The sequence below is a fragment of the Gekko japonicus genome, unplaced genomic scaffold (assembly GCF_001447785.1).
Source record: "Gekko japonicus isolate JY-2015 unplaced genomic scaffold, Gekko_japonicus_V1.1 scaffold2449, whole genome shotgun sequence".
NCBI classification, from domain to species: domain Eukaryota; kingdom Metazoa; phylum Chordata; class Lepidosauria; order Squamata; family Gekkonidae; genus Gekko; species Gekko japonicus.
In genome coordinates, this window is record NW_015174911.1 from 64,012 (window position 1) to 79,602 (window position 15,591).

A 15,591-nucleotide genomic window follows, 5' to 3' on the forward strand; every position below is an offset into this window, starting at 1 on the left:
AAGGGGGGGGGGGGGGGGGGGGGGGGTTTAAAACAGATAGCTGGAAAAAACAAACACATCCTAACATTGTAACTCCTGAGAGCTTACCCAAATAATTATATTGCTCATTATTCACTTGCACCATCAGAGGTTCATATGACCAAAATGGAAGCACCTGCAGCCCTGGTCTGTAAATAGATTCAGGTGGTATGAAGCAGCAGAACAAAGTTTGAGTCCAGTGGCACCTTTAAGACCAACAAAGTTGTTCCCTCTAAGCTGATTTAGTGTGAGCCGACTCACAGTTTTTTAGCCTCCGGCTCATAAATTTTTGCCTTCGCTCAGAAAGGATGGGGCTCCAGAGCAAACTAATTTACGCAGTAGCCAAATTGCTCGCTCACAACTTGAATGTCGGTAGCTCACAAAGTAGAATTTTTGCTCACCAGACTCCACAGCTTAGAGGGAGCATTGCTCACCCCCTCCCGGGGCAACTGATTCCAGTGCTGAACTACTCTGACTATGAAAATATTTTTTTTCCTACTACTTCCATTTCATTGCAAATATCATTCTGGCAGCTGTCAACAGATATCAAAGTAGGTCTTGTGAAGTTCCGCGCACTTAACCACTACACCAAACTGGCTCTCTTAGTTTTTAAAACTCCAGGGTCATCTAGTCCAGCCCCCTGCACAAGGCAGGAAATTCACAAATACCTCCCCCCTACACCCCCAGTTCCTGCCAACCTAGCAGTTCGAAAGCAAGAAACTGCAAGTAGATCAATAGGTACCACTTCGGTGGGAAGGGAACAGCGTTCCGTGCGCCTCGGTGTTTAGTCATGCCGGCCACATGACCACGGAAACATCTTCGGCCAGCGCTGACTCTTCGGCTTGGAAACGGAGATGAGCACCGCAACCCTAGAGTCGGATTCGACTGGCTTTCGAGCGAGGGAACCTTTACCTTTTACACCCCCAGTGGCCCCTGCTCCATGACCAGAAGAGGGCAAACAACCCTCCAGGATCCCTGGCGAAACTGGCCTGGAGAAAGATTGCTTCATGACCCCAAAATTGCTTTCTGACGCAGTTCCCCTGGGCGTGTCAGAAAGGGCCAAGAGAACTAAGCACTGAGGCGACCCTTCCTGCCCTCCCTCTCACAATCTGCCTAAGTTCACAGAATCAGCATTGCTGTCCGATGGCCATCGAGCCTCTGCTTGAAAACCTCCAAAGAAGGAGAGCCCCACCACCTCCTGAGGAAGCCTTATTCAACAAATAATTACTTCTGTGCTGTATCTCTTGTGGTCTTGTTTCTTGAGGGTGAATAGAAGTAAACTTGTCCCCTCTCCCCAAAGAAGCATAGCCCCCTAATAAAGTTTGGTGTCATGGTTAAGTGCGCGGACTCTAATCTGTGAGAACCGGGTTTGATTCCCCATGCCTCCACTTGCACCTGGCTGGATGACCTTGGGCACGCCGTAGCTCTGATAAGAGCTGTTCTTGAAAAAGAGCAGTTTCTGTCAAGAGCTCTCTCAGCCCCACCTCCTTCCCAGGGTGCCTGTTGTGGGGCGGGGAAGGGGAAGGAGTTTGTAAGCCGCTCAGAGACTCCTTTGGGTGGTGAAGGGCGGGGTATAAATCCAATCTCTTCTTCTCTTCTTCTAAAAAGAGCTGCCAAGGTTTTGTCAAGTGCATTTGGGAGTAATGTGTAGTTCAGCCCTGGAATCAGGGTTCGGAATTGATTGGGTAGGTATCTTATTTATTTATTTTTGACATTTTTACCCCGCCGTCCCCACGAGCGGGGGTATCAGCACCAATCCAAGATGCTTATTTGAATTTGGATGGAAAGGGCCGGAGGGGTGGGAGCAGTGTTCCCTCTAAGCTGAGTCAGTGTGAGCCAGCTCACCCTTTTTTAGCCTCCGGCTCACACATTTTTATCTTGGCTCAGGAAGGATGGGTCCGGAGCAAACTAATTTCTGCAGCAGCCAAATCGCTGGCTCATAACTTTAATGCCAGTCGCCCACAAAGCAGAATTTTTGCTGACAAGACACCACAGCTTAGAGGGAGCATTGGGTGGGAGGCTGAAGTAGGTTGCCAGGTTTCCCCTGGGCACCAGCGGGGGACGGGAGGGGGGGTAGGGTTTGGTGTAGAGGTTATGAGCACGGACTAATCTGGGAGAACCAGGTTTGATTCCCCACTCCTCCGCTTGCAGCTGCTGGGTGACCTTGGGCAAGCTACAGTTCTCTCAGAGCTGTTCTCTCAAGAGCAGTTCTCTCTGAGCTCTCTCAGCCCCACCTACCTCACAGGGTGTCTGTTGTGGGGGAAGGGAAGGACATTGTAAGCCGCTCCGAGACTCTGAGTGAAGGGCGGGGTATAAATCCAATCTCCTTTTCGTCTTCTTCTAAATTCTCACCTGGAGGCTGGCATTCCTATCAGAAGGCCGCCGTGTAGGTTTGTTCTCTTGCCGGCCACTGATCGATTGAGCCCAATTCGCCTCTTCCTTCATTCCGGCCTTTGACTGAGTTCCAGGACCCACTGCTGTTCCGATAAGGCCCTTGGCTAGTTCTCAGCGCTGGCTCCGGCCGGGACAGGAGATTTATTCGAGAGGCTGGCCTTGCCCAGGCCGGACGCTGGTGAAAAATGGCTTCCTCCCCATGGCCATCCCTCAAGCTTTGTTGCTGATCCGGAGAAGGCGACTTGAGCCATTTGGAGTGATTGAGGCATAACTGGCCTGCAACGGGAGCTGCCTTTTCCCAGGAAAGTTCCCATACATCATCCTTGTCCTCCCCCATAAAGCCTTCCCCAAAAAAAGACACCAACCACAAACTGGCAAGGCAGGAGTGTTTTGTAGAAACGCAACTCCTCCCGACAATAGTTTCAGAAGGTTTGCCTTCAGTGGAACAGATCTGAGTTCCATGGCACCTCAGAGAGTCTCTTTTATCCCCAGTTGGAGGGGTGTTGCAAAGGAAGCAGAGGTGTCATGCATGTTTGTAATCAGCTTTATTAGAGCAGAGAGGAAATGCTCGAGGGTGGGGAAATTAGCCTCTGTAGTGAGATAAGCATCCTGTGTTTCTATTCAGCCTTGGGGAGGGGGGGGGTTTCCATTGTTTTAAATTAGTGAATAAACTCAAATCCAGTAATCTCACGTTGCAATCTCCCCTTGAAGCTACTCTGTTCTCCTTCTTTGGGGGTTTTTAAGCAGAGGCTAGGTGGCCATCTGACAGCCATGCTGATTCTGTGAACGTAGGCAGATCACGAGAAGGGAGGGCAGGAGGGGTTGCATCAGTGCATAGTTCTCGTGGCCCTTTCTGACATGCCCAGGGAAATGCCGATCGTCACTTTGGGGTCAGGAGGCAATTTTCCTCCAGGCTAGTTTGGCTGGAGATCCTGGAGGAGTTTTGCCCTCTTCTGGGCACGGAACAGCGGTCACTGGAGGTGTATGTGGGGGGAGGTATTTGTGAATTTCCTGCCTTGTGCAGGGGGCTGGACTAATGACCCTGGAGGTCCCTTCCAACTCTATGATTCTGTGATTCTAGGACTGCCACTCTTAGGTCAGCAATGGAATGTCCAGGAAGAAGAAGAAGAGAAGAGATTGGATTTATACCCCGCCCTTCACTACCCGAAGGTGTCTCAGAGCGGCTTACAAACGCCTTTCCCTTCCCCTCCCCACAACAGACACCCTGGGAGGCAGGTGGGGCTGAGAGAGCTCTGACAAAAACTGCTCTTTTTCAAGGACAGCTCTTATCAGAACTACAGCTTGCCCAAGGCCATCCAGCCAGGTGCAAGTGGAGGAGTGGGGAATCAAACCCGGTTCTCCCAGATTAGAGTCCGCGCAATTAATCACGACACCAGACAGGCTGTTTGGAAGATGACAGTGTTCTCTCACTGCCTTTTGAGTGGTGCCGTCTTTACTGTCCTCCTGAGCCACTGTGGTGATTCTTTTGCTGAACCTGCAGAGACGTCCTCCCCCCCAACCCACCTTGCCCATCTCAGCAAGAGACAGAGGGCATGTTTGGTTGCGCGCAACTGCCGGGAGGGGAAACGGGTCTCCCTTTGCTTCTTTTTAAACAGGAAGATGCTTTGGCACCTCGCCGGTGGCGGTATGAGTCACCCAAGGGGGCAACGAGAAACGAAAGGGCGGAGGAGAGGCACCGAAACCGGGTACCGGTTTGACACCCACCCCTGACACCCACAACGCAGCTCTGTTTTGAGTCCCCCTGCGGGTCTGCCTTGCAAGCAGAAATGGCGAGCCCTTTTAAACTCTGGGTGAGTGCTGAAGTCACTTTTCCTCCTATACATTTCGGACTGCCCGCACCTGGGTGGCCCAGGCTGGTCGGAGCTTGTCGGATCCTGGATACTGACTGGGGCCCTGGTTAGTCCTTGGAGGGGAGGCCACCAAGGGAGTCCAGGGTTACTCTGCAGAGTCTTCCTTGGTGGTCTCCTATCCAAGTACTGACCCTGCTCAGCTTACAACTTAAGGCCACCCCAGCAAGGGGCTTCCAAGGCAAGTGAGAGGCAGAGGTGGTTGGCCATCGCCTTCCTCTGCAGAGTCTTCCTTGGTGGTCTCCCTTCCAAGTACCGACCCTGCTTAGCTGATAACTTAAGGCAACCCCAGCAAGGGGCTTCCAAGGCAAGTGAGAGGCAGAGGTGATTTGCCATGGCCTTCCTTGGTGGCCACCCACCCAAGTACCAGCCCTGCTTAGGTTCTGTGATCTGACGAATTCAAGCCCCAATGGTAAATTTACCCCCCCATCATAATGCCCACCACATTAAAAAATAGAAACATAAAAAGACCACAGTCACATGACATTGATCAGCCAACAAGCTGCTTTATTGAAAGCACAGAAAAGATGGCTACCACCGAGTCGCCATAGTAACAACCAGGTTTAATTCCCTGAGAACATATTTTATCATTGTTATTTTTTTTTAATTCTTTCTCTCTGGGGTTTTTTTTAAAAAAACAACAACACATATACTACTTTATAAGGAAAAACAGAACAGAGCAATATCCCAGATACTGGGATACATAAATTAAGGATAAGTGGCAGTTACAAGAGATATTTTTTTCCCCACATTTTACTCTTTAAACAGGGTTTTATAGAAAGCAGGGCATTTTCTCCCCCTTCTGATCCACAGGAGGGAGGAAAAACATGTAAAATACAAAAAACAAATCCACAGGTGTGTTTTTTTTTTTTAACAAAGCTACACAAAAGTCTCCATTTTAAACAACAAGGCACAGTAAATAATACTGCTGCAATTAAAGATATTTACAACTACCGCCCATTATGGGCCATTTTTGCATTTGGAGTGGAAGTCTTCCGCTCTCTCTCTCGCTCTCGCTCTCTGCCCACAGAACCACGAAGGAAAGAGGTTTAAGATCCCAGAATCCGGGAGAGAAAGAGTTCTGCTAGGAGAACGGACAGACACACACCCTTTCTGCAGGTTGCATCTCCTGTCTCTCTGGAGTCCTGGTAAGAACCACTAGCTAACTTCACCCTGCTGGGGCGGGGGGCAGTGGGAAATCCCGAACCCGCACCTCGACAAACTGTGACAAGAAGTACACCAGCTGTCGCCCTGGGGTTTGGCCTTCTCTCCCATATGGCTGCCCGGGCTTTGCATCCCTTTGAAAAGATTATGGAATTGGCCAAGTGTCTGTGACAGGGCCTGTGGCTCAGTGGCAGAGCCTCTGCTTGGCATGCAGAAGGTCCCCGGTTCAATCCCTGGCATCTCCAGTTGAAAAGGACCGGACAGTAGGTGATGTGAAAGACTGAAATGCCTGAGACCCTGGAGAGCTGCTGCCACTCTGAGTAGGCAATACTGACTTTGTGTGTGCTCCACTGGTCAGAGATAGAAGCTCTACTTGGCATTCAGAAGGTCCCAGGTTCAGTTCCGGGCCACTCCAGTTGAAAAAGGACCAGGCAGCAGGTGATGGGAAAGACCTCTGTGCCTGAGACCCTGGAGAGCTCGCTGTCCGTCTGAGCAGACGATGCTAACTTAGATGGACCGAGGGCCTGATTCAGTATAAGGCAGCTTAATGCATTCATGGGACCACCCTCTCTCCAATGGGATGGAGAAAACATCCGTCGGGGAAATAATGGAACTGTGTTCCGAAAAGGAAGCTTTAGAAGTCTTTTCCCTCAAGGAACTGAAGCAACCGTTCAGCGCCCGTGGCACCTTTTAAGCCGTGACCTGGGTAGCATGTTATTAGCCTGGGAAAAGATGGTCCGGTAGAAATGACAAGCGGGCAGAGAGAGATTTTGCACGGAAGGGAGACCCGACGACAGATTGGCCATTCGGTATGTATTTACTGGATGCGACCTTCCTCGCCAGGAATGCAGCCATTCGACAAAGCTGCCCGATCCTTTCGAGAAATGCCCGGTATTTCCGATTATGCGGCTCTAAGTGAAAAGAGGCAGGGAAACCCCAGCGTCTGCATGCAACTCTGGGGTTCTTACGATGTTGTCGGTCTCCCTTCGATGCAACCGAGAGAGAGCGGGCGAGTCCCAGAGACCAGCTCGAAATGCAACTTTCCTTAATTGTTAAAAAAAGGAGAGTCCTTCGGGACTCAGGATAGTTAGAAACAAACACGCTCCGGAAGTGGACAGGAGAAGAGTTCTTTCTTTAAAAAAACAAACCAACAAAAACAAGAATAGTCGACTATCAGAAACAAAAAGAACCTTTTAGCACGTAAACCTTCATTTGAAAACTTAGCCGGAGCCTAGCAGGTGGGAAGGAATGAGAACTGGCACTCCTAGAAGCGCTTCTAGAAGTTGCACGGATGGGATTTAAGAAAATTCGGGTTGGAAGGAAAGGCAGGCTAAAGGTTTGAGGCGGGGGTCCCCGCCACCACGGGGGGGCCTAGGAAGGCTTCTGATTGGTCTTTGGAGATTTGATTGGATATGCAGATTTAAAAAAAAAAAATACTACGGGAGCCGCTACCACCACAGCACAAGGATCTTCACCGTGTGACTGAAGGTTAAGCCGTGGCAGCCATTTTGTGGCTGGCTCCGCCTTCTGGAGCAGCTGTTTTGCGGCGGCCATTTTGTGGCTTCACCACGTTCGGGGGCGGCCGTTTTGCGGCTGCCACGCTGTGTCAGAATTCCAGAGGTGCCCACAGACTGGAAAAAAAAGACGCCTCCCGTTGAAGTCAAAAGAGCGTTAGCCGCCGCCATTCTGTAAGAACTCTGCAAAGCAATACTCCAAAGTACCCAAGCTGGTTGCGGGGGTGGGCCGGGGCATCAGTCGCACCCATAGCCAGAACCCCTTGGCAAAAGACCGCACGGGCTGAAGCGCAATTCCTTCCCACCTACCTAACCTCTGCCCTATCGAGAACGGCAGGGGCGCGGAGAACATCCCCTCGCTCAGCTTGCCCGGAGGGGGCAGCTGGGCGAGGGGGAGGGGTTAGGAGAGGCCGCACGGCAGCCTATAAACATATGCACACTGTGAATTAACCACAGTAATTAACAGCCGATCGCTTCGCAGCAAAGGGAGCGCGCCCACACAGACACACGTAACACATGCGCACGCACACACAGGTCCCATGAGCCCTTCGGATACCGGGGGGAACTCAGGACGAGGTTCGAGAAAAGGGGCGGACGCCTTGTCTCTCAGTAAGCGACGTTCAGGGGACACCAAGGGGTGTCGGGGTACAGCAGGCAGTGGACGGAGCGGAACCTGCAAGGCAAAAAGAAGAGAAGTCGTTTGGGTCAGCACCGCACCTGAGATGAATGAAAACCCAGATAACAGGAGCATAGACTCGGCTAACCTGCTTTCGAAAAATCAAAGCGCTTTAAGTTCTGGGCTGGGGGGACCCCAACGTGGTGCATCGACACCTTTGCTGGCGCCTATCAAGTGATCTTAGAAAGTGGGCGGAGTTGTGTGGGGCTCTTGACCAGGAGGGCTTCTGATTGGCCAACGGAGATCTGATTGGCTGCACAAAATAACGCTGATTCTGCCGCAGCTACCACCTCACTGTTGGTTTTATTCGCTCTCACTCCTCTTCCCCAGGGTGTTTATTTGAAATTACCTCGCTTCCTATGTCTGGTGAGTGCTACTTTCTACGGCAGACATCTTGCGGTTGTGCCCACCACCCTCTGTCAGAATTTCCAAAGGTGGTGGCGGTGGCCATTCTGTGGCTGGCTCCACCTTCTCGAGCGGCCATTTTGTGGCATCCGTTTCACGGCTCCAAAAGGTTGGGGACCCCAGTTCTGTGTTCCCTCTAAGCTGAGTGAGTGTGAGCCAGCTCACAGTTTTTTAGCCTCTGGCTCACACATTTTCGTCTTAGCTCAGGAAGGATGGCTCCAGAGCAAACTAATTTATGCAGTAGCCAGATCGCTCGCTCACAACTTTAATGGCAGTAGCTCACAAAGCAGAATTTTTGCTCACAGGACTCCACAGCTTAGAGGGAGCATTGCCCCAGTTCTAGGCTCTTCCCGAAACCGACTCTAAGCTTTTAGGCAGAGGGAGGCAAATGATCCTGTGTTCATCGCATTGCTTTCTGATTTTATTATTCTGTTTTATTTCTATTGTTTGCTGTGTTTATTATACAATGTCATATTGCATTTCCGCACCAAGCTTTGTAATCTGGCTAGATCCTCAGCGTGAAAGGCAGACTACAAATGAAGAAGAGAGAGATCGAAGGGGATTTATATTCCACCCTTCACTACCCGAAGGAGTCTCAGAGTGGCTTACAATCTCCTTTCCCTTCCCATCCCCTCAACGGACACCCTGTGAAGCAGGTGAGAGAATAGCTCCGAGAGAACTTGTAACCGACCCATGGTCACACCAGCAGCTGCATGTGGAAGAACGGGGAATCAAACCCGGTTCTCCCAGATTAGAGTCCTCGCTCCTAACCACTACACCAAGCTGAAGTGAATCGATAAAATGCTCTGCATGGAGGACTTCCCAGGTTTGACCTCTGCTGTCTCTTGCTGTTTAGAACGGGATCCGTAGGAGTGACAAAAAGAACTCCGCCTATCAGCGGCTCTCCAAGATCCCTACATTACTGGACGGAGGGACCCCTGGCAACTTAGAGAAAAGCTTTCTGGTCTGCTGTTACTTGTCGGGGAAGCTTAAGGCTCTCACCTGGATGGGTCCTCCTCGACCGAGAAAGCGCCTTTCATGTGGATTGAGTTCCTCTTGTTTTCGAACATCCCGTAACTCAAGGTCACCTGCACAACAACAGAAAAAAAACCCAAAAGGTTTTGAGTTATCCAGGCCACTTCCCCAGGTCCCTTCTTTACTGTCTATTTTTTATTTAATGTATTCTAACACCGGAACTTGCGCCCCTGCCTCATTAAAACCGTGTTACAGACTGCAGCTATGCTGACAGTGTCGACATGAACTCAAATGTGAGCCCTGCAGCACCGGGAAGACTAACAGAATTGATAGAATGCTGGCATATACTTTTCTTAGGAGCCCTGCGGCAGTTTTAGAGACTAGCATCGCTACCCTCTCTGGAATTACTCGTGGTGCAAAGGCACCCACACCTTCTCTGTATAATGCCCAAAGAGAAGAAGAGATTGGATTTATACCCCACCCTTCACTCGGACTGACAGAAGAGGAAGAGGAGAAGGAGGAAGAAGAGAGATTGGATTAATACCTCATGCTTCACTCAGAGTGGCTTACATTCTCCTTTCCCTTCCCCTCCCCACAACAGACACCCTGGGAGGTAGGGTGGGGCTGAGAGTGAGAAAACTGCTCCTTGAGAGAACAGCTCTGAGAGAACTTGTGACTGACCAAAGGTCACCTAGCTGGCTGCATGTGGAGGAGTGGGGAGTCAGTCCCGGTTCTCCAGATTAAAGTCTGCCGCTCTTAACCACGATACCAAATTGGGGAAGAGTCTAGCTGTCCCCAACTTGCACTTGCAACAGAGAAGATCCTTGAGAGCCAGTTTGGTGTAGTAGTTGGGAGCACAGACTCTAATCTAGGAGAACCGGGTTTGATTCCCCACTCCTCCTCCACATGCAGCCAGCTGGGTGACCTTGAGTCAGTCACAAGTTCTCTCAGAGTTGTTCTCTCAAGAGCTGTCTTCAAAAGAGCTCTCTCAGCCCCACCTACCTCCCAAGGTGTCTGTTGTGGGGAGGGGGAGGGAAAGGAGATTGTAAACCGCTCTGAGACTCCGAGTGAAGGGCGGAGTATAAATCCAATCTCTTCTTCTTGCTGGAGAGCTTCTGAATCACAAGTTGATCTTAATGGCTTCTAAAGCAATACTAGCAACAAACAAGAATTAGATGCTTCTGGCTCTTTGTTTCTAGAAACAAAGTTTAATAAATGAATAAAAAGGTTACACGTGGCCTTTGCACACATTTCAGGTAGAGCAAAGGAACAAAGAAAAGGTGAAAACACACAGTACCCTTTAAAAAAACTATGCTAGGTTCTTATCCTAATGATGTATAAAAAGGACAGGCTAGGTTTTCTTGGAAGTTGCAATCATTTAAAGTTCAGCATTACTGGACTTCTCTCTGTGCCCCCTGCTGCAAGGACAAGATGGAGTAAAAGCTTAGTCCTACATGGCATGTACCCATCCAATAACAAGAGCATAAGAGATCTTTCTTGTTTCTTTTTTTTCTATATATTTAAATTTTTATTGGCAACTGGCTCTTTCTTATGAACTAATTTATTCACTTTATTTCTACCCTCCCTTCCTCCCCAACAAGGACCCAAAGCGGCTCAAGTCGTTCTCCTCTCCTCCATTTTATCCTCACTACAACCCTGCGAGGTAGGTCAGGCTGAGAGCGTGTGGCTGGCCCACGCCTCTGTGGCCGAGGGAGAATTAGAACCTGGTTCCCCCCAGATCCTAGGTCCAGCCCTTCAACCACCACGCCACGCCAGCTCTCGAACATTATGACTGCTCCGGGAGAGCTGCAGAAGATACCTGGTTGTGAATCTCCGTCTTGGGCACCTGATGGAGGTTCTCCAGGTGGGAGTGGAAGAGGTTGCTCCGGATGAGCTTCACACCCAGCACAGACTCGATGATGTAGCCGATGGTGCAGTCGTCTGGCAAGCGGATCTTCTCCGCGGTGCTCATGAAGTGACCGCCACTGCCAGGAGAACGCAGAAGGAGGGTTCAGCAGGGGGTGGTTCAGCAGGGGGTGGGGGAATGACAAAGGGCTAATTCTGCTCTAAGCCAGATAAGGTACCATAAGTTATTTCCCAAGCATTTGGCTTCTAGGCAGGAAACGTGTTAGAATTAAGGCTAACGCAGGCCTTTTGCAGAAGACAAGAGGACAGGAGCTCTGCCCCAAGGCACCTTTAGATCTTAATTAATTGTCATATGGCAGCATGTGTGGTGCAGCCGGGAGATCCTAAGATTGCCTGGCAGCCAGAAGTTCTAGCTCTTTTAGCATTATGCACCACTAGGTAGTGAGCTAGACGTTTCAAGGTGGTTTTGCTCTTGCCTGCCTCTGTGTCACTACCCTGGTATTCCTTGGAGGCTGTCCTTCCAGATACTAGCCAAGGCCAATCCTGCTGAGCTTCTGAGATACGACCTAACGCGGTGGCACCACCGAATGTGTCCCTAAATTGCACTTTAGTTTTATCGCCATCTAATGAATGTTTTCTATTGACTGGTTGTGTTTTAACTGATGTCTTGTATTTTTTATTGTGAATGTATACTGCTTGTCAGTTTTTGGAATCCGCCCTGAGCCTGCCTGGCGGGGAGGGTGGGGTTAAAGTGAAATAAATAAATTAAATAAATAAATAGCCTGTGCTCTCCAGGCCAGGGCACTTTCAGGTCTGCCCTGCAGACAACCCTCTAAATTAGTTTGCTCTGGAGCCCTCCTTCCTGAGCTAAGACAAAAGCGTGTGAGCCGGAGGCTAAAAGACTGTGAGCCAGCTCACGCTAACTCAGCTTAGAGGGAACACTGCCTCTGACCATACTGCTGCTAAGTACCTTTATTTAATTATTTAGACGTTTCTAGACAAACACACACACACCACTATGGGCCAGACAACACATTGACCCAACAGCATCAAGGGCAAGCGCCAGACGCCTTACCTGGCCCAGGGACTCATCTTCAGCGCCAGCCCCCGGCTTATGCAGAAACCGGCTCCGCCCGTCGCGAACCAGAAGTAGACCGGATGCTGCAGAGGAAGACAAGAGAACGGGTTCATAAAAGCCCACCTCGGCCACCCTCTCAGCAACACCGTACTTCCCGGCTCCTGCCCAGAACCCTTCAGACCGTCTCCGTTGTGCGGAGGGATCCGCTGACCCAGCTCAGTCATCGAGGAACGGAGAGAAAGGGTCTTCTCACATCCCCATTGAAAGCACGGCCTTCTCCTGGCCAGCCCTTTCCATTAGGCTTTGTACGGATCGGCTGTTCTGCACACGGTTCAATTGATTTGGCTTACACTCTGTAATCCGCCTGGAGCCCCAGTGAGAAAGGCGGACTACGGAGAATTTAAATAAATAAAAAACTTGAAACACACAAGTCATACAAGCGTCTAGATCAGGGGTGTCGGACTCATTTGTTACGAGGGCCGGATCTGACATGAATGAGACCTTGTTGGGCTGGGCCGGGTGTATCATAGAATGTCATGCCAGGTAACAGAGATATAAACTTTATAAAGGACACAAACACAAAGAGGGGTTTTTTAACTTAAAATAAAAAACATGCTTAAAACATCAGCACTCTTGCAATACTTTGTTTATTTAAAAGTGTCTGATCACTGACACCTCTTGCTCTGAATCGTTGCATCAAAATGTCCTGTGCTGTTGCAATCTTGAGTATGCTCTTCGTTGGTGATTAACTGGCTGGTTTGTAATTTTGGATTCTCAGGACTTTTGTATACTGTTTTGCAGTTATTGTACATGTTATAAGCTATACTTGATCTTAATTAACACAGGTGTGTGTATCTGTAAGCTGCAAAACTACGATGACACAGCAGCAGCAGCAGAACTGGAAGCAGCAGCAGAAGACAGCCAGTTCCACTGTGGGCCTGACAGAAGCCCTCCGGGGGCCCGGCCCGGCCCCTGGGCCGCATGTTTGACACCCCTGGTCTAGATAAAGGTAAAGGTTCCCTTGCTCGAAAGCCAGCTGAGTCCGACTCTAGGGTTGCGGCGCTCATCTCCGTTTCAAAGCCGAAGAGCCAGCGCTGTCCGAAGACGTTTCCGTGGTCATGTGGCCGGCGTGACTAAACACCAAGGCGCACGGAACACTGTTCCCTTCCCACCGAAGTGGTACCTACTTATCTCCTTGCAATGTCTTGCTTTCGAACTGCTAGGTTGGCAGGAGCTGGAACTAGAGACGGGAGCTCACTCCGTCAGGCGGCAACCCGGGTCTCGAACTGCTGAACTACCGACCTTCTAGATATTAGCCTATAATAGGCCCCTTCCTTTCCTAAGTGATGCCAAGAGGCATCACGTTCTCCCGTCACTGGGGACTTCTCCATTTCCTCCTGCTTCCAGTTTCTCCCCTACAGTATATTTAAGACCGCGGCACAGGGGTCCCCAACCTGGTGCCCGCCGACAGCTTTTCCGGCGCCCACCAAGTGTTCTTAGGAAGTGGGCAGTGCTGCATGGGGATTTTGCCTCTCAAGGCTCCCGACTGGCCACTGGAGATCTGATTGGCTGCGCAGATTTTAAAAAAACGTTTCTTTGACAGCAGCTGGCGCCACGGCAAAAGGACCTTCAGTGTGTGATATAGAATCATAGAGTTGGGAGGAAGGGACCTCCAGGGTCATCTCGTCCAACCCCCTGCACAAGGCAGGAAATTCACAACTACCTCCCCGCCCCCACACACCCCCAGTGATCACCCCTGCTCCATGCCCGGAAGATGACAAAAGAGAGGCAGTTTGGTGTCGTGGTGAAGTGCGCGGACTCTCATCTGGGAGAACCGGGTTTGATTCCCCACTCCTCCACTCGCACCTGCTGGATGACCTTGGGCAAGCCGTAGTTCTGATAAGAGCTGTCCTTGAAAAAGAGCCATTTCTGTCAAGAGCTCTCTCAGCTCCACCCGCCTCACAGGGTATCTGTTGTGGGGAGGGGAAAGGCGTTTGTGAGCCGCTCTGAGACTCCTTCGAGTAGTGAAGGGCGGGGTATAAATCCAATCTCCTCCTCTCCTCCAGTTTGGAGTAGTGGTTAAGTGTGCAGACTCTAATCTGGGAGAACCGGGTTCGGTTCCCCACTCCTCCACTTGCAGCTGCTGGATGACCTTGGGCAAGCCGTAGTTCTGATAAGAGCTGTTCATGAAAAAGAGCAGTTCCCGGGAGAGCTCTCTCAGCCCCACCTGCCTCACAGGGTGTCTGTTGTGGGGAGGGGAAGGAGTTTGTAAGCCGCTCTCTGGTATAAATCCAAATCTTCTCCTCAAGGGTAAGCTGGGGCAACCGTTTTGCGGCCGACTCTGGCAGCAGCCGTTTTGTGGCTGCGCCCACCAGGCAGTGTCAGAATTCCAAAGGCGGCCACAGGCTCTAAAAGGCCGGGTACCCCTGCCGTAGCAGATGATCTAAAGCACCGTCTTCAGACCGGCTCACGAGCCAAGTCTCCCGTTTTGCTGAGCGCAAGCAGCGCCCTTGCCGCCGTGAAATGAATCCGCCCAGATTCATCGCCACCGCGAGACCGTTCCCCGCCTTCAACTCAAACAGCGCTTTGGGGCGAAGGCCTCCAGGGACCGATCGCGCGCGTCACGTGACCCAGCCCTCCGATCTGCGCTCCCGGCGCTCTTACCATCTTGTTTTCGCTGATCCTCTCGGCCGCCTGGATGGGCCTGTCCAAGCTGGGCTTCCCGATGTAGATGTCCTGCGTGTGGGGATAACTGGAGAGCAGCTTCACCAGCGTCCGCACGTTCACGTAGTTATCGTCGTCCACGTGGCAAAACCACCTGGCGGGACAACGACAAGAGAGGGTCCGGGTTAGAGCCAGCCCCACTGAACACCCCTTCTGTTTCCCATGATCCTTTGCTTCATTTCCAGGCTCGTAGGAGCTGCCCACGTTGGGGCAGGAGTCCTCACTGCATTCAACAGGAGCTCAGGACCCAGGCTTGCCATTTTAAGGCAGAATCCGAACCGGGCTCGGATTTTCATCTGCAGGCTTCCATCTTGCTCTGACCACCGAGCACTTCATTTTGATAGCGGTTGTTTTTATATGTTTTAGGTGTTTTACTGTTTTATATTGGCATGTGCTGCCCTTTTTGTGAGCCGCCGCGGACCGTCCTGCCCAGGACCTCTGCTGCTGAGTGGCAGGCCAGTTTGCAAACCAGGGACCCGCGACCTGATCCTTTTGACTAGAAACTGAGCCCAGGACCCTCCTGCCCAGGACCTCTGCCGCTGAGTGGCAGGCCAGTTTGCAAACCAGGGACCCGCGACCTGATCCTTTTGACTAGAAACTGAGCCCAGGACCCTCCTGCCCAGGACCTCTGCCGCTGAGTGGCAGGCCAGTTTGCAAACCAGGGACCCGCGACCTGATCCTTTTGACTAGAAACTGAGCCCAGGACCCTCCTGCCCAGGACCTCTGCCGCTGAGTGGCAGGCCAGTTTGCAAACCAGGGACCCGCGACCTGATCCTTTTGACTAGAAACTGAGCCCAGGACCCTCCTGCCCAGGACCTCTGCCGCTGAGTGGCAGGCCAGTTTGCAAACCAGGGACCCGCGACCTGATCCTTTTGACTAGAAACTGAGCCCAGGACCCTCCTGCCCAGG

At 51.2% G+C, this 15,591-nt stretch overlaps 1 protein-coding gene across 1 annotated transcript in view; it reads right to left on the bottom strand.

The window, feature by feature from the left end:
- Positions 1-6,983: 6,983 nt before the first annotated feature.
- LFNG (LFNG O-fucosylpeptide 3-beta-N-acetylglucosaminyltransferase) overlaps positions 6,984-15,591 on the bottom strand; it is a 38,817-nt gene continuing 30,209 nt past the window's right edge. The window contains exons 4-8 of the mRNA XM_015425033.1: positions 14,623-14,776; positions 11,956-12,041; positions 10,834-10,999; positions 9,042-9,127; positions 6,984-7,631 (exon numbers count right to left, since the gene is read on the bottom strand). Coding sequence (XP_015280519.1) covers positions 7,565-7,631; positions 9,042-9,127; positions 10,834-10,999; positions 11,956-12,041; positions 14,623-14,776 — 559 coding nt within the window. The 3' untranslated portion in view covers positions 6,984-7,564. The remainder of the gene's footprint in view (positions 7,632-9,041; positions 9,128-10,833; positions 11,000-11,955; positions 12,042-14,622; positions 14,777-15,591) is intronic.